We start from the raw sequence: 27,264 nt of genomic DNA, 5'->3' as shown, positions 1-27,264 counted from the left end.
GCCTTCTCGATGTTTATGCAACAAAATGGTTATATGGATCCTTGGAGATTTTTGAATCCATCAGTTAGACAATTCTCTTTCTTCTCTCATGTTCACCACTCCTATTCCAGGCTAGACATTTCTTTATAGATAACTCCTTGAAACCAATGATTAGACAAATTGAATACACTGCTATCGTTATATCTGATCACTCGCCCGTGAAGCCCCCTTTTGCTTTCTAATGAGAAATTTTGTAGTTATATATCGGCTAACATTGACACATTCTTCGAGACTAACAAAACTGAGTCGGTATCATACTCTTTACTTAGGGAAACTTTGAAAGCTTACTTGAGAGGTCAAATAATATCTTATACTTCACATGCCAATAAAGAGCGTAGGAAGGAAATGCAAGTGTTATTGCAATCTATTTGGGACCTGGATAGAAAATACTCTGAGGCACCCACTGCGGAATTATATAAAAGCCGGGTTGATTTGCAAGCGAAGTTTAATCTTCTATCTACAAACCTATCAGAACAATTAATTCTTAAGACACGTGGCCTCTATTATGAATATGGTGACAAGGCGAGCCGGCATATGGCTCATCAGTTGAAACGTCAAGCTGCATCACGACTTATTCCCCAGATAAGAGACACGCACCAGAACTTGACAAGCATTCCAAAAGAGATTAATAACATCTTTGCAACTTTTTATTCCTCTCTGTATGCCTCAGAGTTCCCCTCAGATAAAACAAATATGGAACGTTTTTTAGATAATTTGGAAATACCAACTCTTGAACCAGAGGAAGTGGAGAACCTAGATCGGGCTCTTGGGCAAGAAGAGATTAATAATGCCATTATGGCTATGCAGAGTGGTAAGTCCCAGGTCCTGATGGTTATCCAATAGAATTTTATAAGAAATTTAAGGATAAGCTCATACCGGTCCTTCTAGAAGTGTTCCAGGAATCTTTGGAGAATGGCTCCTTACCCCTTTCTCTTTCACAGGCAGCTATTTCACTACTTCTTAAAAAGGACAAGGACCCGACTCAATGTGGATCATATCGCCCCATCTCACTTTTGAATGTAGATGTGAAAATTTTGGCTAAAGTGCTTGCATGTTGTTTAGAACGTCGCCTTCCCAAGATAATTTCAGATGATCAAACAGGTTTTATTAAAAATTGATATTCTTTTTTTAATATCCGTCAACTGGCTGATGTGGTTTATTCACCCAGTGATTCTCCAAGTCCAGAGGTTGTTATCGCCTTGGACGCGGAGAAGGCATTTGATAGAGTGGAATGGGTATACTTGTTTAGTGTTTTGGAGAAATTTGGATTTGGCAGAATACTTATAGCTTGGGTTAAGCTATTATACCACCCGCCTTTAGCATGTATACAGACAAATTATTTTCGATCTGACTATTTCCCATTAACACGTGGCACTCGCCAAGGCTGCCCACTGTCCCCTCTTCTTTTTGCAATTGCAATTGAGCCTCTTTCTATTGCACTTAAGTCAACTACATTATTTCAAGGTGTTAGAAGAGGGGACATGGAACACCGTGTTTCCCTATATGCTGATGACCTCTTACTTTATGTTAGCAACCCTATAGGTAGTAGTCCTGCTATTGTGTCATTATTAAGTCAATTTGGAGCCTTCTCTGACTATAAACTGAACTTTCAAAAAAGCAAATGCTTTCCCATTAATAACTTGGCCCTACAGATCCAACAGGAATCCTTGCCCTTTCCTTTATCTCAAGATGGTTTTGTATACCTAGGAATACATATTACTCGCTCTTTTACATCTCTGTTTGAAGCTAACTACAGGCCTCAGGTTAGCCAAATGAAGGCTGATTTCGAGAGATGGCGCAGTTTACCCCTTACTATAGCTGGGAGAATTCAGTCAGTGAAAATGACTATACTTCCTAGATTTCTCTATTTGTTTCAGTGTCTGCCAGTTTTCTTATCTAAGTTATTTTTTAAATCAGTTGATCAAGCTATAACTTCCTTTATTTGGGAAAATAAGGTCCCAAGGGTTAATAAGCACACTCTTCAAAGAGGTCGTGACGTAGGTGGAATGGGTATTCCTAGCTTTATTCATTATTACTGGGCATCGAACATACAAAAAGTATTATTTTGGCTTCACCGGCCAAATATAATCTGGTGCCTGCTTGAGTCACGGTCTTGCCACTCCTCGTCTCTCCCAGCTTTGGTGTATTCTTCCTTACCATTGAAATCCTCTCAATTCACACTTAACCCGGTCGTGCTCTCTACCCTCAAAATTTTTAATCAATTTTGCTGCCACTATAAGTTCATATCAGCTTCAGTTTTGGGCCCCATTCATAAAACCATTTATTTCCTCCCCACCACATTCGATTCAGCTTTTAGACAATGGGGCTTGAACGGTCTTATGCACATTAAGGATTTGTATACTGATAGCATATTTGATAGTTTTGATAACCTGCGCGGTAAGTATGGCCTTCTACATAATCATTTTTTTAAATACCTGCAGATTCGCCACTTTGTCAAGGAAGAATTTCCCTCTTTTCCTGTTCTACCACCTGCTATGTTATGGGAAAAATTCACTCTTAGCTTTAACAATAAGGGGCTGATTTCTGAACTATACTCTCAGCTGATGTCTTTGGGAGTTCAAGGTCTAAACAAAACTAAGAGTAGGTGGGAGGACGACCTCGGTATGGACCTTGCGGAGGAATATTGGGCAAAAGTATTGAATAGGGTTCATTTCTCATCATCATGTGCTAGACTGGGGCTCATACAATTCAAAGTTTTACACAGGGTACATTTAAGTAAAGCCAGACTGGCAGACATATACCCTGGGACAGAGGCTGGCTGTGACAGGTGTTCCTTCTCTCCGGCTGGTTTAGTACATGCATTTTGGTCATGCCCTCGGCTTGATGACTATTGGGCACTGTTTTTTAAAATTATCAGTGAGGTTTTGGGGGTGACACTGAGACCTTGCCCGCTTATAGCTGTATTTGGTGTGGCAGGTGATGATTTGGGTTTAAATGCAAGCCAGTCGGTTATCATTGCATTTACATCGCTATTAGCCCATAGGAGAATTTTGCTGGTTTGGAAATCTGCCACTCCCCCAACTGCTGCTGCTTGGTTAGAAGATGTAATGTTTTTTCTGAAATTAGAAAAGATTAAATTCACTTTGAGGGGGTCTGTGAAAAAGTTCTATTCGAAATGGGGACCTTTCTTATCATATTTTGAGAGTCTTGAGGAATTACCTACTAGCTGAGGGCATTTGATTGTACTTGGGAAGTTGCCTCCCATTTAACACGCTTATAATTTACCTCACAGGGTGGCTGATGAATTGTAAATATGAGTGTATTTTGGATCATCTGACATGTTGCAGATGTGTATGAGCCGACGTATTGAAGTAGTGTGGGGGTACGGTTGTGAAATGTCCGTACTTGTATTTGTGAATTGTTGTGTTGTAAATATATTAGCTGCCATGATATGTTCGGGGAGGGTGGGTGGGGGGAGGTTTGTTTTGGGGGTACAATACTAAAGCAAAATGGAGGAAAATATAATCTATTATATATTCTGCATTGTGTCATTCCTTCAATAAAAATAAAAAAAAGGAATGATATTCATAACAGTGAAATACAACAAAAAATAAGCCACATTGGGTTTTAATGTAGTAGAAACATTAGGCTAACATTGGCTGAGTCAACTACAATTTGATTGGAAATTCATCCAGTATTTGCATGCCATGTTCCCTGTAATAAAGTCAACTGAAAGCGAATTAAGAAATATACCGGAAGATGCCACTGCTGCCTCCATGCTGTACACCATAAACTGTTGCCCTACAGAGGGCAAACAGGTGTTGGTGCCAATCTCTGTGCCTCTGGCTCTAAAGTGTATTAGACCAAGGAAGGCCCATGCTGCTTAGGGGAATCATGGAAGTGATGAAAGCAGTGGTCAAACTACAACAGATTTTGTAGGCAATATAGCTGATACGTTAATTGGGCACTACTTGTGAAATGTGACTTGGTTTTAAGCTGGAGGAGAGTTCAAAGAGCTTCGGGAAAGTTACAAGCATTTGGCTTTTGTACATATAAAGAACCAGAATCGACTCTGCATGCATTAAGATTATTGCATGAACTTCAAGTGGGAGACAAAAAGCTGCTTGTAAAAGTAGATGCAAAGACCAAAGCCCTGCTGGATGAGTGGAAGGTCAAAACAAAAGGAGTCAATGGAGAGACAAAACAAAGGATTTGTCAGATGATTTTGTAGATGAGGAACCAAGAGGAAAGATTAGATCGTAAAGGGAGCAATAGAAGAATTAATCAGAGAATACTCCAGTGAACTAACTGCACCATCCCAAGATCAAAATGTACTTCCTAGAAAGAAGAAAAAGAAAAAGTAAAAAAAGAGATATTGAAAAGGAGAGAAGAGATAGAGAGAGGAAACATGAAGGAGAAAGAGAAAGGTGTGAAAGAGAGAAAAAAACATGAAAAAAGCGGGATAACAAAGGAGAAAAGCTGAGAAAGTAAAAGAAAGGTGTTCTGAGCTGTCAGAATTACTTCCAATGGTCTCAGAATTAACTTCTATGAACAATACACATGCTCTAAAACCTGAGATTGCTTCAGCCACAAGTCTCACCCATCAGGAAGGACATTATCCCAGTAAGAAAGCCTCCAAAGCAATTAATTCTTTTGGCCTAAATGGGACTATTTAAAATTTACTAAGCTGTGGATGCCTGTATAGTGGTTGTACTATATAATATCATGTATATATTTCAGATGCATTCTACATTGAGCTGGAGTTTATAGGTAAGCAGGGAGGAGTGTTGTGTATTTAATATTTTGATAATAGTTGAGTAATATGGTAAATATATTGTTTGATATGCATTCTTTGTTGTGTACATAATGCATTATGCGTTTTAAATAAAAGCCTGTAAATGGCATACATCATCACACCATCACGTGATATGTGCATGCATCGCTGAAGTAAAGAACAAACTACAATCCATTCTCCTGGGCTTCCATCTCTTTCTTGCAATTATTGGTTTTTGTTATGTCTTGGAGTTACAAAACTTTAACAGGGCATAATGCCAGGTTGGAGAGAACTGTAAATATTATCACTTAATACAGGTAGCGCAAGGAGAAGAAGGGTGATCAGGAGTTCAGTGGAAATGGGATTAAAGAAATTGGGAATACTGCCTCATGAATCAGGTAACCTCACAGCATGCTTGAGGGAAATCAGATGAAAGTAAAATAAATGCAAGCCCACTATCATCAGGGCTTTGGGAGTGTTAGAAATTTGGCCTGCTCTGCCAGAAGGCAAGAGGGAAGTGGCAGGTGTAACTGGTTGGATAGGTTCCATACTTGTAGCAATGACTGGAATGTAAAACATTCAAAGGTACAAAAGTGTATGGAATGTTTTCCCAAATGCATGCTACTGAGAGAGAATCAATTTGCATCAGTTAGAAGGGAGACAGATTTCTGGCATATTTGAACCTTCCATTAACATTTCTTAAGAGACCCTTAACCAACACCAGCTGCTATTGTTGAAAAGCTACAAATATCTACACAAAGCTTAATGTTCTGGTGCTGCTCAAAAGGGAAATTATGAATTATATCAAACAATCTCAGCTTAAAGAAAAACTTAAAAACTGTCCAAACTAGTAGACAGCAAAGGTGGTAAATAGTAATTGTTACCAGTCCTGTGTGTCAACTTTTTAGCTAGTCCCTTCAATATTTCTTATCATGGCAAAACAGGTGTAGTTGAAAAATCTGTTAATGAAATATATTTGGCAGGACTTGGAATCATCAGCTTGGACACCTGCTTGGACTTCTGAAATAAATGCGTGGGATCCTCACAATGGGAACTTGCAGGATAGCTCAGCCCAACCTCTTTGTTGAGATCCTGAACCAAGCCAAGTAATTAGGACCCCGGTGATCTAAAAAGTTCCACTTCATAAAAAAAAGTGAAAATTACAGGCTGCCTAGCTGCTTCTTCATTTAATAGTAACTGTCCAAAACAGGGCAAGAATTACTTTGGTGGACTAAGAAGTACGATAGATTTGATGTTTGGTGGCTTATCGTCTATTTATGGCATGAGGGATTGCTGGCAAAACTAGAGGACTATACTGCCTATTCCTTAACTGTTATTGCCTGGAATTTGCACAGACTTCTGATGAAAGTACAACATTTTGTTGAATAAAGAGTTTCACAATTTTGATCCTGAAATGCTGGTAGAATACAGAATGCATCTAATTCAGGATGCTAGAAGCTGCTGTCTTGAAAGGAACTGATAGGTTGGCATATGTGAATAATTACAGTGCATTTTGTAAACTGCATACACTGCAGCCATAATGATTCAATCATAAAGGGAGCGAATGTTGTTGCCAGTGATGTTGTGGGGATGGAACTGGGCTCTCTGACAGTGGTGTCTGAAAAGAGGATGCTGTCCAAGTTGCATGCCATCTTGGTCAATGTCTCCCATCCACTACATAATGTACTGGTTGGGCACAGGAGTACATTCAGCCAGAGACTCATTCCACCGAGATGCAACACAAAGCGTCATAGGAAGTCATTCCTGCCTTGGCCATCAAACTTTACAACTCCTCCCTTGGAGGGCCAGACACCCTGAGCCAATAGGCTGGTCCTGGACTTATTTCCTGACATAATTCACATATTACTATTTAATTATTTATGGTTTTATTACTATTTAATTATTTATGGTGCAACTGTAACGAAAACCCATTTCCCCAGGATCAATAACCAGTCTAGTAACCAGGATCAATAACCAGTGGCTAGTAACCTTGTTGAATGCCTGATACATCCTCTTATTAAAAATGATAACTTATTTGGCTACTGAGCTTGGAACAAGTCTTGGTCTATGCATGGATAGATAGTTTCATTTTCTGATGCCAAGATGGCCTCTTGATGGTGATTATGCAGTCACCAGCAAGAATCCACACTTCTGACTTCATCATGAAAGGATGGCTATTGATGAAAAAGTTTAACATGGTAGGATCTAAAACAAAACTGTTGTTGCAATGTCCCAGGGTGGTGATGGCTGACCTCTGACAATCACAACCCTCTTCCCGAGTGAGGTACTATTTCAATTATTAGTATTTTCCCTTTAATGATCACTGTCTTCAGGGTTTGCCAGGGGATAAAGATGTCACGCTCAATGGAGTACTGCCTTGTTATCAATAGCAGTTAGTCCCACTTTACTCTGAAATTGTTTGAAGAAGTAATATGTGGCATAAACTTCTCTCTTGCCTATTACTTCCATCTGGGACCCCTTCTCCTTTTGTCCACTCTCCTCTCCTATCAGATTCTTTCTTCTCCAGCCCTTGACCTTTCATACCAATCTGGCTCACCTGTCACCTTCCAGCTAGCCTCTTTCCCCTCCCCCCCACCTTTTTATTCTGGCATCATTCCCCTTCCTTCACAGTCCTGAAGAAGGGTCTCAGCCTGAAACATTGACTGTTTATTAATTTCCATGGATGCTGCCTGACCTGCTGAGTTCCTCCAGGATTTTATATGTGTTGCAATGGAGAGAGTAAACTTAAATACCCAGAGGCATATAGTGAAGGGCTGCATACAGGTTGATCCAAAAATTAAATTGTAACGTATGGGGTGTCCAGGGAGGGATAGCACCTCTGGTGGAGGGGGCCTGCTGTGCCCTTTTTCAGGGCAGCTCGTCCACCTTTGGTCCCCACCTGGTGCTCAGCTCTCACCTGTGGCTCCAAGTAGCTGTAGCACGCGCAGCGGCCACACCCCGATAAACCATCTCGGCAGACGGGCCAAACCAGGTGAGGGTAGCCAACAGGTCTTCAACCCTCATTGATGTAGGGGATTTGCCTATCCCAGCGTGTGAAGTCTGGCCATGGCAGATCGAGCGGAAGAGAATGATTAATGGTCCAGCGGTCAAGAAGGCAGGCCGAGCAAGTGTTGTGGAGTGCTAAGAGCACGACAAGGCACTTAGACATCCTGGTCATCCACTACAAGAGGTGGTGATCTCTTTAAACTTACCCAGCAGTAGGCAAAGGCAAACTACTGCTGTAACCTGCCACATACATGATTTCCCAATGTGTCAGAGTGGCGTGGAGGGAAATCGTTCGCCAACTGGAAATTCCAGATGCAACCTAACGATGACAAAAGTATAGGAGGTAACATACTGGTGTGGATGGATGACAAGCTGACTAACGGGTAGCATCATTGGGTTCTTTACTGTTTGGCAACATCTATCAAATTATCCACCAGAAGAAACAGAGCTGGAGCCTCAACAGGTTCCAGTCTATATAAATGTCTTAGATGAATGTATTGAAGTAAAGTTGCTAAATGCACTGAAAACACAATGCTATGTAATCAAAATGTAAGAGTCCTGGGGAAATATGAGCCACACATAGGTAAATGCAGCCAGCTAAGATTAACAGCTTAGTTGGCATGCATGGGTTGAACCAAAGGGCCTGTTTCCATGTTGTATGAATTTCTATTAAGTTGTAAAGACAAATGAATGCTCCAAATGAATGCAGATGGAGTAAGTGACTGGGCAACGGTCTGGAAAAGATCACGCATGCTGAGTATAATATGTGAAAGTGTGGAGTTGGGAAGAAATGACATTTGAAGACACTCGGATGTGCTTATAATTGATCCATAAAATGTACAAACGCAGCAAGCCATTGGAATGGTAAATAACATATTAGCTTTTATTACAAGAATATTTAAGTCCATATGATAGTATGACATAGGAGCAGAATTAGACCATTTGGCTCATCGAGTCTGCTCTGACATTTCATCATGGTTGATTTATTATTTCCTTTCAACCCCACTCTCCTCCTTCTCCCTGGAGCTTTTTACACCTTGATTAATCAAGAAACTATCAACTTCTGCCTTAAATATATACCCAATGACCTGGCCTCCACAGCTACCTGTGAAATGAATTTCACAGATTCACAACTCTCTGGTGAAAGAAATTCCTCCTCATCTCCTTTCTATTCTGTGACTGTGCAGTCTGGTCCTAGACTCCCCCATCATCTCCACAACAATCGATCTAGGCCTTTCAACATGTGATGGAATGCAATTAAATTCTTCTAAATTTCAGAGCCATCAATTCCTCCTCATAAAAGAAGCCTTTTTATTCCCAGAATCACTGTCGTGAACCTCTGCTAAACCCTCTCTATTGTTAGCACATCCTTCCGTAAATATGGGAAACTGCTCATAATACTCCAAATGAGGGCTTCAGCAGTGCTTTATAAAGCTTTATAAATCCTTGCTTATATATTCTAGTTCTTTCAAAATGAATGCTAACATTGCATTTACCTTCCTCCCACTGATTCAGCCGTCAAATTAACCTATAGAGAATCCTGCACGAGGACTCCCAAGTCCCCTTTCACATCAGATTTTTAATTTTTCTCTGTCTTTCTATTCCTTCCACCAAAGCGCATGACCATAAACTTCCACTTGCCACATTTTTGCCCATTCTCCTAATCCATCAAGTCCTTAGGATGCAATGTTGAGGCTTTATAAAGTATTGTTCAGGCCTCACTTGGAGTACTCTGAGCAGTGTGGGCCCCTTATCTTAGAAATAATGTGTTGAAATTGGAGAACGCTCAAAGGAGGTTCAGAAAATTGATTCCAGTATTGAATGGCCGGTCATATGAAGAGCATTTGATGGCTATGAGCCTGTTTTCACTAGAATTCAGAGAAATGATAGGTGACATAATTGAAGCCTATCAAATGGTGAAAGGCCTTGACAGAGTGAATATGGAGAGGATGTTTACCGTGGTAGCAGAGTCTAAGACCGGAGGACTTGATCTCTGAATAGAGGAGTGTCCTTTTAGAAAGGAGAAAGAATTTCTTCAGTCAGAGACTGCTGATCCTGAGGAATTCTTTGCCATAAGCAGAGGTGGAGGCCAAGTCTTTATGTTTATTTTGGCAGACGTTGATAGATTCTTAATTGGTCAGGGCATGAAGGGATATGGGGAGAAGGCAGGAGATCAGGGCTGAGAGGAAAGTTGGATCAGCCATGATAAAATGGTGAAGCAGACCCGATAGGCCAAATGTTCTAGTTCTGCAGCCTCTCTTCTTCCTCAATACTACCTGCCCCTCCACCTATCTTTGTATCGTCCACAAATTTTTTGGTGGGAGGAGAAGATGGCAGCGCGCCACGCGTGCATAGCTCTCTGGTTAAGAATGATGTCGTATCTGTTAAATAGGGGCCGTGGACAATTCTGATTTGATGGAGAATGGACGTGAAATCACAGAGGAACATCTGAAGAAGTTTCTGAAACGCCCATCCGCGGCTGTCGTTACCGTGTCGTCGGGAATCTTTCGGAGGGTAGGCCTCAAAATCCCCGGCCTTGCCTGCTTTTGGCGACCGAGAAAGAGGTCGAATCACTCGGACAGAGATGGCGCTCAGTACTCGGTGTCGGAGATCTGATCAGAGCTCGAAGTTTTCAGATGACTCAGAGTCGGATTGTGGTCGGCATGGCAGGGAGAGTATTTCTTCCCTATCCCGTCTGCGAGAGATGTAGGACATTTGAGAAACTTTGAACTTTACTGTGCTCACGGACTTTCTTCATCAAGTTATGGTATTGTGCACTGTTGTAACTATATGTATAATTATGTGGTTTTGTCAGTTTCTTCAGTCTTGGTTTGTCCTGTGTTTTGTGATATCACACCGGAGGAAATAATGTATCATTTCTTAATGCATGCATTACTAAATGACAATAAAAGGGGACTACGTGCCTTCATAATCTAAATTTGACCACAAAGCCATCAATTCTATCATCCGAATCACTGAGGTACAAATGTAAAAGAAACGATCCCAACACCATCCCCTGCGGAACACCACTAGTCACCGGCAGCCAATCAAAAAAAGGCTCCCTTTATTCCCACTCTTTGCCTCCTGTCAATCAGCCAATTTTCTACACATGCTTACATCTTTCCTCGAGGTGACCCATGGGGAGAACACGCAAACTGCTCACACACAACAGTGGGAATTGAACCTCACCCGCAGATCGCTGGTGCTGTAATAGTGGTACCCTGACCATTACGTTACTGTGCCACCCCATATTGTGTAAGTGAATCAGATTGTCTCCCATGTCACAAGGTATTATGGAACAGGAACCCTTCAAATCCTCCAGCAGGTTCAGGCATCCAATGACAGAAACCTCTCGTAAACCAACATCGTCAGTATTAAGACTTAAATATAAACAATGCAGCTCTCGTGTGCACATTATGATGGTTCATGGCTATGAGCAGATTCCCAATAAGATGACTCTGCTTTGACATCTGTCTTGGCAAGCAGTTACCAGGGAGACCGATGAAGCAATCCCAAGACTATATCCTGCTTGTTATTTACTCAAAGATTTCTGACAGATTTGTCAGGCAAAATTTTCCCTTATGGAAGCGATGCTGACTTTAGCCTATATTTTCATGTGCCTCCAAGTACCCTGAAACCACATCCTTAACAATCAACCCCAACATCTTCTCAACCACTGAGGTCAGACTAATTGGCCTATAATTTCCTTTCTTCTGCATACTTCCCTTCTTGAAGAGTGGAATGACATTTGCAATTCTCCAGTCCTCAGGAACATCTTCCTTTTTCTTAACCAGTGCTTCAATATCTCTTGAAAACCAAGGTTCCATTAATTTATTATCCTAGCCTTTTATTCTGATAGAATCATGTGAACTTTGTACTTTTAATATTTCACCTTTGAAGGTCTTCCACTTAACAAGTACACCTTTGCCAGACAATAACATATCCCAATCTACAACTGCCAAAACCTTTCTGTTACCATCAAAATGGCCTTTCTTTAATTTGCAACCTCAACCTGAGGACTAGACCTATCCTTTTCCATAATTACCTTGAAGCAAATGTCATTATGTTCACTTGATGCAACATATGCCCGTATACAAACTTCCATCATCTGCCCTATCTCATTCTCTAATAGGAGATCTAGTATCGCACTCCCTTTAGTTTGAACTTCCAGAATACATTCTCATCCACAGACCCTCCTTTGTGTTCCCCTAACCAACAAATTCCCTGTCACCATGGCTCACCTCTTCTCCCCTCTTCCCTTTTGTGCCACAGAGCCAGACTCAGTGCCAGAGACTTGACAGCTGTGGCCCTCCTCGACTAGGTCATTCCCCCACCCAACATTATCTAAAGCAGCATACCTGTTGTTGAAGGGAATGGCCACAGGGTACTATACACTGACTGCCTTTCCCCATTCCACCTCCTGACAGTCACCCAGTTACCTGTGTCCTACACCTTTGGTGTAACTGTTCCCTATCTGACCTGTCTATCAACTCCTCGGCCTTCTGAATGATCTGGAGTTCACCCAGTTCCACCTTGAACTCCTTAACATGGTCTGTTAGAAGCTGCAGTTGATGCACTTCTTGCGGGAGTAGTTGTCAAGGACACTGTTGTTCTCCCTGTCTTCCCACATCCTGTAAGAGGAGCATTCCAATATACTGTTTGGCATCCCCACTGTTCTAAATGTGCAATAAGAAAGAAGTAAAGAATAAATAATGAAAATAAAATCTACCTGTGGTCTACACCACTCCCCATTGAAGCTTTGATGAGGCAAGCCTTAACTCCCCATTCCAACAATGGCCCACTCACACAATGGCCACTCGACTTAGAAAACGGTGTTTCAAGACAGAAATCAATTAGATTTTTCATTCAAAAACAGAAAGCAAATAGATTCCTGGCTATGAAGGGAATCAAGAGAAATGTGTGTAGTGATGTGGTAGCATAAAACTGGAAAATCCAAATGCACGGAAGGGTAGGATCAAAATATGCCTACTCATAGTTTATCTGCTCTTATATCAGATATTAATACAGTGGAAGTAGTTCGGAGGAGTTGTACCAGAATAGAGAAAATTTTAAAATGCAAAAATTCTGAAATAAAAATGACGATATCCATCAGTAGGAAAAAAAAAAGAATTCATGTTTCGAGTCAAAGATTTTCTTTGACTCAAATATTAACTCTGTCACTCTAACTGCAATGGACATGGACGTAACAATGCAGGAATCCACAAGAGATAGGTCAATGTCAGAACGGGGTTGAGAATTGAAGATTTTGCAATCAAGGTCAATAAATTCACAATATATTCAATGATTATTTCTTCATTATATTATGACTAAAAATGTTGCACTGTTTGACATAGTTTCTATGTCATGATGTTCTTGGCATTAACTAAAACATTCAGACACTTGATAGACAATAGACAATAGGTGCAGGAGTAGGCTATTCAGCCCTTCGAGCCAGCACTGCCATTCACTGTGATCATGGCTGATCATCCACAATCAGTACTCTTTTCCTGCCTTCTCCCTATATCCCTTGACTCCACTATTTTTAAGAGCCCTATCTAACTCTTTCTTGAAAGAATCCAGAGAATTGGCCTCCACTGCCTTCTGAGGCAGAGCATTCCACAACCCTCTGTTTGAAAAAGTTTTTCCTCAACTCCGTTCTACATGGCTTACCCCTCATTCTTAAACTGTGGCCTCTGGTTCTGGACTCCCCCAACATCGGGAACATGTTTCCTGCCTCTAGCGTGTCCAATCCCTTAATAATCTTATATGCTTCAATCAGATCCCCTCTCATCCCTCTAAATTCCAGTGTATACAAGCCCAGTCGCTCCAATCTTTCAACATATGACAGTCCCGCCATCCCGGGAATTAACCTCGTGAACCTGCGCTGCACTCCCTCAATAGCTAGAATGTCCTTCCTCAAATTTGGAGACCAAAATTGTACACAATACTCCAGGTGTGGTCTCACCAGCACCCTGCACAACTGCAGATGGACCTCTTTGCTCCTATACTCAACTCCCCTTGTTATGAAGGCCAACATGCCATTAGCTTTCTTCACTGCCTGCTGTACATGCATGCTTACTTTCAGTGGAAGAAAATAAATAAATTAAGACGAACTTTTCACCCTCCTGGCTACTCCATTCCACTGAAATGAGAAGAGCAGCACCACTGTGCCACCTCCACACTGACAAACTCCCCACAACAGAGACCAGCAGGAAAATAAGGTCATCTAAATGGTGGCTAATGGTGAATTTAAACATTTGCTTTCACACTGACATACATGAATGTCCTAAAGCGCCTGATAATCACTTAATTCTCTGGCATAATCCAGGCCATAATAGGTGACTGTGATGCTTCTGGACACATCTTCAGTGATGTTCCTGGAAACATTGGGTGTTTCGGGTCATTCAACATCATACATCCTCCTCCGGGTGACCCAGCCGGGGCTGATCAGACCCCAGCTTGTGTCCAGATGGCTAGCTAATTATGACTCCATGGCTCCCCTCTTTTGAGCCACAGCCATCTTGAGGCCCTCTCTGCTGCATCGGTGGTACTGCAGATGGCTCTCCTCTTCCTCTCTCCCTCGATGCCCAAAATGCTGAAGGCTCTAACTAAAGAACGGGCTATGAATCCCCTACAACCAACCTCCACTGGGAGACACCTCGCTCTCCATCCAGCCTGCTGACAGCTGCTGACCAGTCCTGCGTACTTGGAGAGCTTCCTTTCAAAGGCCTCCTCCAAGCTATCTTCCCATGGGACTGTCAGCTCCAGCAGCACCACTTGCTTAGTCGACTCAGACACTAGGACAATGTCTGGTCGCAGGGTGGTGGCTGCGATATGGTTGGGGAACTTCAGCTGCCCTTCGAGATCCACCAACAGCTGCCAGTCCCTTGCAGAGGTCAGAATGCCTGCAGATGTTCTTTTGGCAGGTATTGGCTGCTCCCCAGCTCTGACAAAGGCAATGGTCTGCTTGGAGGGTCGGGACCACTTCGCCCACTCAACTCCTGCGCTGACTGCTTCAGCGATGGTCTTCAGGACCTGATCATGCCTCCACAAAGTATAACTTAGGTGCAAAGGGAACAATTTAACAAGTGTTACTTTGAAAGGTCACACAAAACATCCCTTACATGAGAGGATATAACAATGTAAGACGAGGAAAATTTCCAGCAAGTCTTAATTGTCTGTATGAGTAAGTCACCTTTACTGACTGCTATATTTATCTGGTATCTGGTTTTAAATGAAACTCAATTTCATCCAGTTAAACTTTGAGAAAACAAACACATACTTTAACTTTGACGTAATTTAGATGATTTGATGCCAATGTCTGATTATCATTTTTTTAATTAGCTCTCTTTTCACTACAGCCAAAGTTTAGATCAACCAGATTTCAGAAAGTTTACATTTGACCCTCCAAACAAAATGCCAGAGCCAATGAATGAACCATGAGGAATGACAGAGACGAAAGGCAGCTACTTCTCCACAAATACACAGCTTAATATAAAAATACTCATCACACATAAATGGTATAATCAAGCCTGAAATTCTTCTCTGATCTGAACTTGCAAAATACCAAAATGAAGCAATAAGCTGATCTTGGTGGATATTCCATGATAAAATAATTAATTAAAACAAAACAGGCTTTTTTTTTACAATTCCACAGAGCTGACATTGAGACTCAATAGTTTTAGCAGCTCAGATTTGGCTTGGATCCTCTTGCAGTCTTCATAGATAGGTCCACAAGGACTTGAACATCTGTCAACTACAATGTGATCTGCCAAGGATTACTGCTTATAGTTGATATTTTCCCCACCAAAATGGCAAATGAAAGAGCAGGTTCTTTTAAGGCAATTTGATTTTATGAAGCTTCAACATCTGGCATAAAAAGTGTATTTTCAAGGACATTATTTTGTTCAAGAAACTGCGATCATTAAAAATATTCTTATGCTTACCATTGGAAATACTGCAGTCATAGGAGCTGTATTTGACAAAGCACTGGCAACCCCATGCTGTGCAATGTCCATTGTTACTGCATGAGTTTGGACAACGGAGAGCTCTAACAATCTCTTTAACATGAGGATCATTTGTTCCATGGGCCCACTGAACCTTACTTTCCAAAAGTTTTCTTTCGCATTCATTGTCAAGGAAAGGTCGCATCCCTTCCTCCCAAGCAAGATCATCTTTAAGCTGCATGTCTGAGATACACATATCCACAGCCTCAATAAGCCTTCTTCCAAGAAGGTCATGACACACTACACCAGTGGTAGAGTTCCCCAGGGTTTGTTGGCATACCTCTAGGGCCTTAACTGATGTCAGTCCACTTGGAGTTGGCCATGTTGGTTGCACACCAGGTCGATTCCTGGACAGATGGTCTTCTGGGAAAAAGTAAGTAAAGCTTTCCAGATCGGTTTGGCTTAAGCTCTGGAATGTGAATGTTGGTAAGAATTTAAAAGGACGCTGATTTCTTATCCTGTGCAGCATAACCTCTGGTTCAGAAAAATCCATTACGTCTGGCCATCTGGAATATCTCACTAAGTGATCAGTAAATGTAAGTGACTTGCCTTTGGTGGTGAATTCTTTGGCGCTTTGTGATTGAATGTATTTCAGCAGGGCCATATGTCCATCTGACCTCTCAGAAGACTGGACAATGTCACGCTTTCTGAACAAGGACTGCCCTGGGTTGTTTATGTATTCTGCCGTAATATCCAAATAAGGAACTAATGAAGTGTAATCCACATTTTCATAGGCATTGCAACTAGACAGTAGGTGAGAATGGCCATAGCCAGTGGTGAACTTGTTCACGGAATGGAGGGGCATTGTATATTTCTTCCGACACTTGCAGTAATTTCTTCTTTTCTCTTTCACAGAGTGGGATGGTGTCTTGTCAAACAAACTTTCCCCTGGATGTACTCTAAAGCAAGCAGACCAAAAAGTTAGATAACAAAAATTATTTTCCAACTTCTATTTTGATTAAGTTCAAGTATTTTCTTTGAGAATGTATGTTCCAATCATACAGCAACATGATTAGTCTTGTTACTTTAGATTACACCATAATTTACTGGGAGTAGAAAGCAAGTAAATATGTTGAATGCCTAAATGAATTATCAACAAAGAATTCACTATTACATTGTCTTTCTCATTGTATACTTAAAATATAGTATCATTTATAATGTCTGATTGCAAAAGGAATGAAAACAAAGGAGCACTGTAAAAACATATTATTTTAATAATTAGTAACACAGCGCAGGGGTCTTGGAGGTATACAGCATAGAAACTGGCCCTTTGGACTGTCAAGTCCTTCTGACCATATGCCAGAGGAAAACAATTGGAATATAGGCAAGTCAGCCATAAAATTCCAGAAGGTGGCATGAGTGCTTGCAAAATGCTTTACATGAACTTGGAACTCATTCATTCCAGCATGGAAATGATAGACAATCCATTTGCCCATTCAGAAGAGTCAACCAGCAGGTTACATCCATTGACTGATGCTTCAGTTTTAACTGCAGTGTAAAAAAAAACACAACTCAACATTAAATAGCTCTTGATAGTGAAAAACTGAGTATTGTACTTTCAAGGAAGTGGCACTCAGCCTAATCCCATTTGGAAAAGTCCCACCCAAACCAGAAGCCCTGGATAAACCAGGATATGCACTACTTGCTGGGGGCTAGAGCTGTGGCATTCAGAACCTGTAATCCAGAACCCTACAAGAAATCCAGAAATGCTTTTTAATGCCATTGTGAGAGCAAGAACGCTCTCTAAGTGTAAAATCAGAGACTAGATCAGATGCATAACAGTTATGGCAGGGTTTAAATGCCATTCCTTCCTATAGAGAAAAACCTAACAGCCTAAACGACAGTGATGCTCCACTCCCTAATGAGTTTAACATCTTTTATTCATGCTTTGAAATGGAGAATAACACCACCCCAGTGCAAATCCCTACAGCATCTGCCGATCTTGTAATCTCTGTCCCATAGGCTGACGTCAGATCATCCTTCAAGATGGTGAACCCATAAAAAGTGTCAGGCGTCAATGGGGTACATGGCAGGGCATAAAAAATCTGTGCCAACCAACTGGCTGGAGTGTTCAAGGACACCTTCAACCTTTCAGTGCTGCAGTGAGTTTCCCACCTGCTTCAAAGAGTATCAATCTTGCCAGTGCCCCAAAACAGCAAGATGAGCAGCCTCAATGACTATAGGTCGGCAGCACTTTGAGAGGTTGGCCATGTCTAAAGTTAACTCCTATTTGGACAAGGATCTGGACCTGTTGCAATCAGCCTACCGCCATGACAGGACTACAGCAGGTGTAATCTAACTGGCTCTCCACTTTGTTTTGCAGCACCCATTCACAGCATAACATACACCAGGCTGCTGCTTATCAAGTACATTTCAGTGTTAAACACCATCAGCCCCTCACTACCAACCAATACTCTTTAAAATCTGTATCTCCCTCTAGACCTGGATCCTTCACTTCCTTACCAGGAGACCACAGACAGCGTGGATCAGTAAAAGCATTGCCTCCTCGCTGATAATCAACACAGGTGCATCTCAAGGATGGATCGTTAGCCCACTGCTCCACTCTCACAACTGTATGGCTAGGGACAGCTCAAATGACATTTATGGATTCACCAATGACTCAATTGTTGTTGGCAGATTCTCAGGTAGTGAGGAGGAGGCGTACAGGAGTGAGATAGATCAAACAACAACCCCAACGTCAGCAAGTCCAAGGAATTGATTGTGAGCTTCAGGAAGGGAAAGTTGGGAAAACACAGGGGATGGTGATGGAAAGGGAGAGCAGCTTCAAGTTCCAGGACATCAGAATCTGAGAGCATCCATCTTGAAGCCAATACATTGATGCAATCATGAAGAAAGCACTTCAGCTTTACTTCGTTAGGAGTTTGAGGAGATTTGGTATGTTACCAAAGACTCTTGCAAATTTCTATAGATATGCGATGGAGAGCACTCTGACTAGTTGCATCAAATCCAGGTATGGTGTGGAGCCACCAAAGTTCAAAGTAAATTTATTATCAAAGCACATAGAGACATGTCACCATATGCAACACTGAGATTTGTTTTCACGCGAGCATACTCAGTAAATTCAAGAAACATAATAGAATCAATAAAAGGCCAGATCCAAAAGTATGGACAAGCAACCAATATGCAAAAGGAAAATGTTCAAATATCTAGCAGAGAGAAAAAATAACAAATAAAATAAAGCATAATAATAAATAAACAAGTAAATTAATTACGTATACTGAATAGATTTTTAAAAATATGCATAAAAATACTGTATATTAAAAAAAAGTGAGGTAGTGTCCATGGGTTCAATGTCCATTTAGGAATTGGATGGCAGAGGGGAAGAAGCTGTTCCTGAATTGCTGAGTGTGTGTCTTCAGGTTTCTTTATTTCCTACCTGATGGTATCCGTGAAAAAAGGGCATGCCCTGGGTGCTAGAGGTCCTTAATAATCTCTGAGACACTGCTCCCTAAAGATGTCAGGGGTACTTTGTAGCTCGTGCCCAAGATGGAGCTGACTAGATTTACAACCTTTCGCAGCTTCTTTCGGTCCTGTGCAGTAGCCCCTCCATACCAGACAGTGATGCAGCCTGTCAGATTGCTCTCCATGGTACAACTATAGAAGTTTTTGAGTGTATTTGTTGACATGCCAAATCTCTTCAAACTCCTAATAAGGTATAGCCGCTGTCCTGCCTTCTGTATGAGTGTTCTTTTGTCTTCATCGTGTAGTTTCTGCCAGGATATTGATTCACCAGAAGTTGGACCTTCCATTTACAAGCTCTACTCTCTCTATACCCATGATGGTGTGGCTAGGCATAGCTCAAATACCATCTATAAATTTGCTGATGATACAACCAATGTTGGTTGAATCTCAGGTGGTGACAAGGGGGCATACAGGAGTGAGATATGCCAACTAGTGGAGTGGAGTCGCAGCAACAACCTTGCACTCAATGTCAGTAAGACGAAAGAGCTGATTGTGGACTTCAGGAAGGGTAAGATGAAGGAACACATACCAATCTTCATAGACGGATCAGAAGTGGAGAGGGTGAGCAACTTCAAGTTCCTTGGTGTCAAGATCTCTGAGGATCTAACCTGGTCCCAACATACTGATGTAGTCATAAAGAAGGCAGGACAGTGGCTACACTTCTTCCAGTCCTGTGAAGTAGCCCCCACCCCTCCACCCCCATACCAGACAGTGATGCAGCCTGTCAGAATGCTCTCCATGGTACATCTATAGAAGTTTCTGAGTATGTTTGTTGACATACCAAATGAAGTATAGCAGCTGTCTTGTCTTCTTTATAACTGCATCGATATGTTAGGACCAGGTTAGATTCTCAGAGATCTTGTCACCCAGGAACTTGAAACTGCTCACTCTCAACCACTTCTGATCCTTCTATGAGGACCATTATGTGTTCCTTCGTCTTACCCTTCCTGAAGTCCACAATCAGCTCTTTCATCTTACTGACGTTGAGATGAAGTAGGAACAGTCCAGTGATAGAGCAGTGAATGCATGGAATTTCAAGAGGCCGCAGAGGGTTGTAGACTTAACCAGTTCCATCAAGGGCCAAGGGCATAATTCTCTCACCGTTAAAGACTTCTTCAGGATATAATGCCTCAAGGAGTTGGCATCTATCATTAAAGAGCCTCAACATTCAAGGATGCTGTCTTCACATTACTACCATTGGTGTGGAGGCACAGGAGCCTGAAGACACACACTCAACATTTCAAGAGCAGATTCTTACCCTCCACCATCAGATTCCTGATTGGTCCAAGAATCCATGAACACTACCTTGTTATTTTTTTCACCTTTTATTTTTATTGTAATTTATAGTATTTTTTATGCCTTGCATTGTACTACTGCCACAAAACAACACATTTCACAACATATATCAGTGATAACAAATGTGATTCTGAATGATGGGATTATCATTGCCACCAGAATACTGGGCAATAACCTAGACGACGAACATGGCCTGATGGTGATGTTGATCACATAGTAGTTGGACTCTAGGTGAGAGAAATGCATTCTATCCGTGGCAATCTCCAATTGACTGCGTGTAGTCAATGACACTTGCACCTAACAATCCTCATGATGCTGTCTACCTGCTTCACATGATCCTCTTAGGAAAGAGGGAGTGAATTTTCTGGTAATACTTCCTTCTGTGCCTACCTTTTCCTCATTCTGAAGTCCAGCATGTGCCTTAAAGGGAATGGATATCCATGCACATGTACCTGGGAGAAGCCAGTCTGAGCAAATGACTGAAGTCAAGACAAGGAACTTAAGCATCTGTGCACACTACTTACTTGAGACTAAGGCCAAAAATACCTGTCCTAGGCTCTTATTGTTGAACAGCCATTGCAGAAAGCAGTAAATCAACAATCTCATTAAATGTAGAAATTGCAAGGCAATGGGTGTGTTAGGGTTTGGAAGATTTCCTCCTCTTGCAAATAAACTTACATTTAGCTGTGCGAGTTTATAGTAGGTGTCAGCTGGAGCTTAGAACTTCAAATCAGCACGCCTGTAAGCTAACTCAGAATGATATCATGACCCATGCACTCTGTACAAGTCTTCTAGGCATACCATTGCACATGCCAATGACTTTGACAATAGATAATAGGTGCAGGAGTAGGCCATTCAGCCCTTCGAGCCAGCACCACCATTCACTGTCATCATGGCTGATCATCCACAATCAGTACCCTTTTCCTGCCTTCTCCCTATATCCCTTCACTCCGCTATCCTTAAGAGCTCTATCTAACTCTGTCTTGAAAGAATCCAGAGAATTGGCCTCCACTGCCTTCTGAGGCAGAGCATTCCACAGAACCACAACTCTCTGTGTGAAAAAGTTTTTCCTTAACTCCATTCTAAATTGTCTACCCCTTATTCTTAAACTGTGGCCTCTGGTTCTGGACTCCCCCAACATTGGGAACATGTTTCCTGCCTCTAGCATGTCCAATCCCTTAATAATCTTATTTGTTTCAATCAGATCCCCTCTCATCCTTCTAAATTCCAGTGTATACAACCCCAGTCGCTCCAAAAAGTAATACATACTGAAGGTTTAGATTAATTTGGCAACCTTATTACTGAAGCAATATATTGTGCATTCTGCAATTTAGTCAAAATCCGAGGGAAAAAAAATACATGTTCTTAAAATGCAGTGTTATAGTTTAATCCAGGGTTTTCCAAACTGGGGTCCATAGACCCCTTGCTTAATGGTATTAGTCCATGGAAGAAAAAATGGTTGGGAACCCTAGGTTTAATCAGAATGTTCTACAATAAAAGAACTATCTGGAGCAGGTGGAACTCAAACATAAGCAACTGAGGTAAAGTAGTTTCAGTGGTGGTTAAAATGAAGACATGTATCACCAGAGATGTTATCACATAAGTTCTGTGATCCATCACTTTGCACAGTTTGAAGTAATGTTTAATTTATCTTTTGCATGAAAGAAACATTGCACATTTTGTTCTAATATGTACCTCCATTCCTCAATGAAATCAGTGGGGTCATTATTCCAATGTGCAGCTGCCATGGGTTTCCCATCAGCACCATGGAAGTCATTATTACTATTGCCATCAAAGATCCCACAGAGCCCCCTAGTGTTGTTGAAATCAACACTGGGAGCCCGTACTGTTATGCTCATTCCCCAGTCGCTTACGTCTGCACGGACAAATGCCCCTGATGGAAACAGGATCTGTGGAAACAGGAACCAGAAAAAGCCCAGACCCATAACAAAATGTAATCCACTGCTTTAAATACATCGTGTTACTTAGCTTTAATTAAAGTTCAAAATACCAATTAAATATAGAAGAATAAAAGACTTCACAATTTAAAAACCCAAATGATTTTCCATATGCAGATCTGTGGTCTTTCACTCACTTTGCTATCAATGGGGTTTCAGAGCAAGGGTTCTAATTTTTAATTTTCACATTACTTTTATTCAATCAACTTTATCTCTGATAATGCCAAATCTGCAGCATTGAACATGGATTTCATTGGAACAGTAATAACCAGTAATGGTGGTAATTTTTATTATTCACTTATCTATGGTTTAAATCCCAAGAGCACTTGCTTCACTACGTGTATGTCAATATTTTGAACAGGTTGAGCAGGGAGAGTCCACGATAAGTAAGACAGGTACATATCTCGAAATATCTTACAGCTAAAAACACTGATTTAAAATTCATTGCCTTGTGGTCAGTGCATATACATGAGGATACTTTTCTTAGTTTGTGAAAATATTAGCCACTTTCTGATGGCAGTTAACAGCACAAAAAAATCATATTATAGTTTCCCTTTAAACTAAGATCATGTTTATTTTTCCTGTCCACAAATGTATTTGTTACAATGGATCATAACCTTCCGTCTTATCAGACATACTGTATGTAAAGAGAAACACTGATATAATGCTATGATTTAAAATACAAATTAGCTCATTCCAATCATTATAAAGCAATGTTATGATGGGCAGTTGGCAATGATTTCAGGAAGAACCTACCGTGATTTTCTTCCCATGGTGTGCATCCATTATTTTGACATGATGTGGTTCTGATCCACTGCTTTTGACTGACAGGTGAGGCCTGGTCTCCTGAAAGTGTCCATTGCACATGTCAAATGCAATGATATCATCACCTTCTCTGGCAACTACTCCACAGTTACACGACACAGCATAATGGCGACTGCCGCAGTCCCATTGACGTACGTGAACTTCAGATTCTCGCAAGAGGCTCTTATACATCACAAAAGTCCCAGTTTTATGGTTGTCATATCGTCTGCAATAAAATAACATCAATTTTTTAGTTTACTGGAAGATCCCTGGTATAAATAACATTTAACAGATGGATGTGAGTAAGAAGTTGCTCTAATAAAGTCCTGCTAGACTCTATCAACGTTTCCTAGAATATAGAAATAAATATAAAATCAGAAATACTTCCAAGCTCAAAATATTGGGAAGACAAATTACTAAAGCTGGAAAGAAAGTATATGGAATCACATGCTTTATATATGGAATGGACAGCTAAATTAAATGTGAGTGTAAAAAGATCATGAAATTCCAGAACAAAAGTTTGAAAGAGGAAGCACAACAGATACTAAATGAAATACCCAAGTTTAGAGGAACCATCTAAAGGTGCTGATTCACCATAACTTGATTCAATCAGGAACGTGTGGTATGAACTGTCCCTCAGAAAACCATGCTAGCAATACCCAATCAGATTATACTACTCAAAATGTTCATAAACTCTTCTCTAAGAATCCTCTCCAATAATTTGCCCATCACTGACATATAGACCAGTGAGTCTTAATTCCCAAGATTTATCCCTGCTACCTTTCTTGAACAATGAAGTAATACTTGCCACTTTTTAGTCTGAGTCTCAGCCTGGAAAGGTTCCTAACTGTGTGGAAAACATCATGAAGGACCCAAGAAGGATCAACCGAAAGTCTTGAATGACTACCATCCAGTGGCCCTGACCTCACACATCACGAAGAGCTTAGAGAGGATGATCCTGGCTCACCTCCGACCCCTGGTCAGATCCGCCCTTGATCCCCTGCAGTTTGCCTATGAGGAGCACATTGGCGTCGATGATGCTGTCATCTACCTGTTGAACTGAGCCTACACCCATTTGGATAAGCAGGACAGCACTGTGAGGATCATGTTTTTTGATTTCTCAAGTGCCTTCAATACCAAACAGTCCTCATTGCTGGGGGGGCCGGGGGCGGGAAGCTCCATTCAATGAGGGTTGGCACTTCCATTGTATTGTGGCAGACCACAGTTTGTGTGGCTTCAGAGCTGTGTGTCAGGCATGGCTATAAGCAGCACTGGGGTCCACTGGGGACTGTATTGGCTCCCCTCCTGTTTACCCTGTACACCTCAATCATTAGATACAACACTGAGTCATGTCATCTGCAGAAATTCTCTGATGACTCAGCAATAGTTGGGTGTATAAATATACAGGGACCTGGTGGTGGACTTTGTCAAATGGTGCAAATTGAATCATCTGCAGCTCAACATCAGTAAGACAAAAGGCGATGATAATGGACCTTAAGAAGACTAAGGCAGCACTGCTCCTTGTTAATATTAATGGTGAGGACCTACAAGTACCTGGGGGTGCACCTGGATGACAGATTTGAGAGGTTGTGTACAAGAAAGGCCAGAGTTGTCTCTACTTCATGAGGAGAATGAGGTCCTTTGGAGTATGCAGGCCTCTCCTTCACATGTTCTACCAGTCTGTTGTCACCAGTAAAATCTTCTATACGGTGGTGTGCTGGGGCAATGGCATCAACATGGGTGATGCCACCAGGCTCAATAAACTGATTAAAAAGGCTGGCTCAGTTATAGGAGTCAAACTGGACATACCAGAGGCCAAAGGACCCTATAAAAAATCCTGGCAATTCTGGACAATGATTCTCACCCTCTGCATAGTCATAGTCACACTTTATTGATCCCAGGGGAAATTGGTTTTTGTTACAGTTGCACCATAAATAATAAATAGTAATAGAAATAGTAATAGTAATATTACTATTAGTAAATAGTAATAGTCATAGAAATAATAAATAGTAATAGAATAGTAATAGAAAGATAGTAAGAAATAGTTAAATAGTAATATGTAAATTATGAAATAAGTTATGAAATAAATTATGAAATAAGTCCAGGACCAGCCTATTGGCTCAGGGTGCCACCTTGGCTGAACGGAGGAGCACTTTCAGTAACAGACTAAGATATCTGTGCTGCTCCAAAGAGCGCTATATGAGGTCATTCTTAACCTCGGCCATTAGGCTCTATAATGAGTCAACCTGTAGCTGGGGAAGTGATGACCCCTTCCTGGTAGACTGTTTGAGTTAACTTATTTTTTATTCTTGCTTTCTTACATATCTTCTAATATTCGTATATTTGTATATCTGTACAAATGCCACTGTGACACTGTAATTTCCTATGGGATCAATAAAGTATCTATCTATCAATCATCTGGTACTACTCCTACAAACCAGCAAAATAATCTTGAAGCAATGAAACTAAAACTAGTGGTATAACAAAATAAACAGTCTTAGCACTTCAGATGTACTTAAGCTTTCCTCAAGGTAATTAAGCTAACTTAAGCTGACTAATTGATTTTAAGTGTAATTAAGTGATGTTTAAGTGATTTTAAGCAGTCAATTGAAAAGATATCACTTCCAGCTGTCTCTAGCTAGAATCTAACGGAACTTCCAAAGACAAAAGCATGAATACGTAATTTTAAAAAATCACTTCTATCATGCCCCCATCCACATGACTAACTACCATAATAAGCATAATAAATGCACAACACAAAATACAATGCAGATTGAAAGTAGATTCATGGCTCCTGCACTCTCCATACAAGTACTCCCTAAACAACCTTCACATTTCCGTTACCCATTTTGCTGAGTACCTCTGTTCCCAATTCATGCTCCCAAGTTTTTACTTAATAGCGTTATAATTTGCCCTCTCCCAATTAAATACTTGCCCATACTGTCTGCTCTTATCCCTGTCCAAGGCTATGGGTAAGGTCTGGGAGTTGTAATCACTGTCTCCAAAATTCTCATACACCAAGATATCAGGCACTTGACCAGCTTCACTGTCTAGTACCAGATCCAGTATGGCCTCTCCTTCAATTAGCTACATATTGTGTCAGGAATCCATTCTGGATGCACCTAACAAATTCTGCCCACCTATTCCTTTTCGGTCCCTAAGGTTGTGATAGCCAGGGGCGGTAGTGTGGATAAGCTCCTACTAGTGCTCTAAATGGTGTGCGACTCTGAAAGCCTCTGATAAAGAAGTCCAACTCTTGGCCTTCACGTGGACCTCCTCCCATTTCCTACCTATGCAATTGGTATCAATATGTATTATGTCTTCTGGCTGCTTACCCTCCCCCTGAAGAATGCGGTGGTTATGATGTGAGATGTCGTTGACCCTGGCACATTGGATGACAACATACTATCTGGGAATCTGTCTCATCCGCAGAATCTTCTATTTGTTCCCTACCTATTGAATCTCCTATCACCACTGTTCTCCTCCTCTCCCCCTTCCTTTCTGAGTCACAGAGCCAGACTCAGTGCCAGATACTTGATTGCTGCATTTTTCCCCTGGTAGGTCAACCACCCCCCAACATTATCCAAAGCTGTATCCTTGTTATTGAGTGGAATGGCTCTCTGTACTGTCTGTATATTCCCTTTCCCTCTCCTGTCAGTCACCAAGCTACCTGCCTCCTGCAACCAAGTTGTGACAGTCTCCCCATAGCTCTTTTAAATCAACTCCTCATTCTTCTGAATAATCCAGCTCCAGCTCCCTAACACGGTCTGTAAGGGGTTGCAACAAGACGCACTTCACCTAGATGTAGCAGTCAGGAAGACTGAAGGTCTTGCAGATCTTCAGCATCTTGCATGAAGAGCACATCACTGACCTGGGATATATTATTGCTACTCTAATTAGGCACTAATAAATAAAGGAAGAGAAACTTAACAGGAAT

At 41.3% G+C, this 27,264-nt stretch overlaps 1 protein-coding gene across 1 annotated transcript in view; it reads right to left on the bottom strand.

Annotated features, from left to right (window-relative positions):
* si:ch211-246m6.5 (von Willebrand factor D and EGF domain-containing protein) overlaps positions 1-27,264 on the bottom strand; it is a 327,759-nt gene that overhangs the window by 187,856 nt on the left and 112,639 nt on the right. The window contains exons 10-12 of the mRNA XM_063049712.1: positions 23,280-23,553; positions 22,261-22,475; positions 15,727-16,685 (exon numbers count right to left, since the gene is read on the bottom strand). Of these exons, the coding sequence (XP_062905782.1) occupies positions 15,727-16,685; positions 22,261-22,475; positions 23,280-23,553 (1,448 nt within the window). The remainder of the gene's footprint in view (positions 1-15,726; positions 16,686-22,260; positions 22,476-23,279; positions 23,554-27,264) is intronic.

The sequence above is a fragment of the Mobula hypostoma genome, chromosome 5, assembly GCF_963921235.1.
Source record: "Mobula hypostoma chromosome 5, sMobHyp1.1, whole genome shotgun sequence".
Taxonomy (NCBI): Eukaryota; Metazoa; Chordata; class Chondrichthyes; order Myliobatiformes; family Myliobatidae; genus Mobula; species Mobula hypostoma.
Note: the sequence above shows the minus strand (reverse complement) of the source record. Positions and strands in the feature narration are given on the sequence as shown.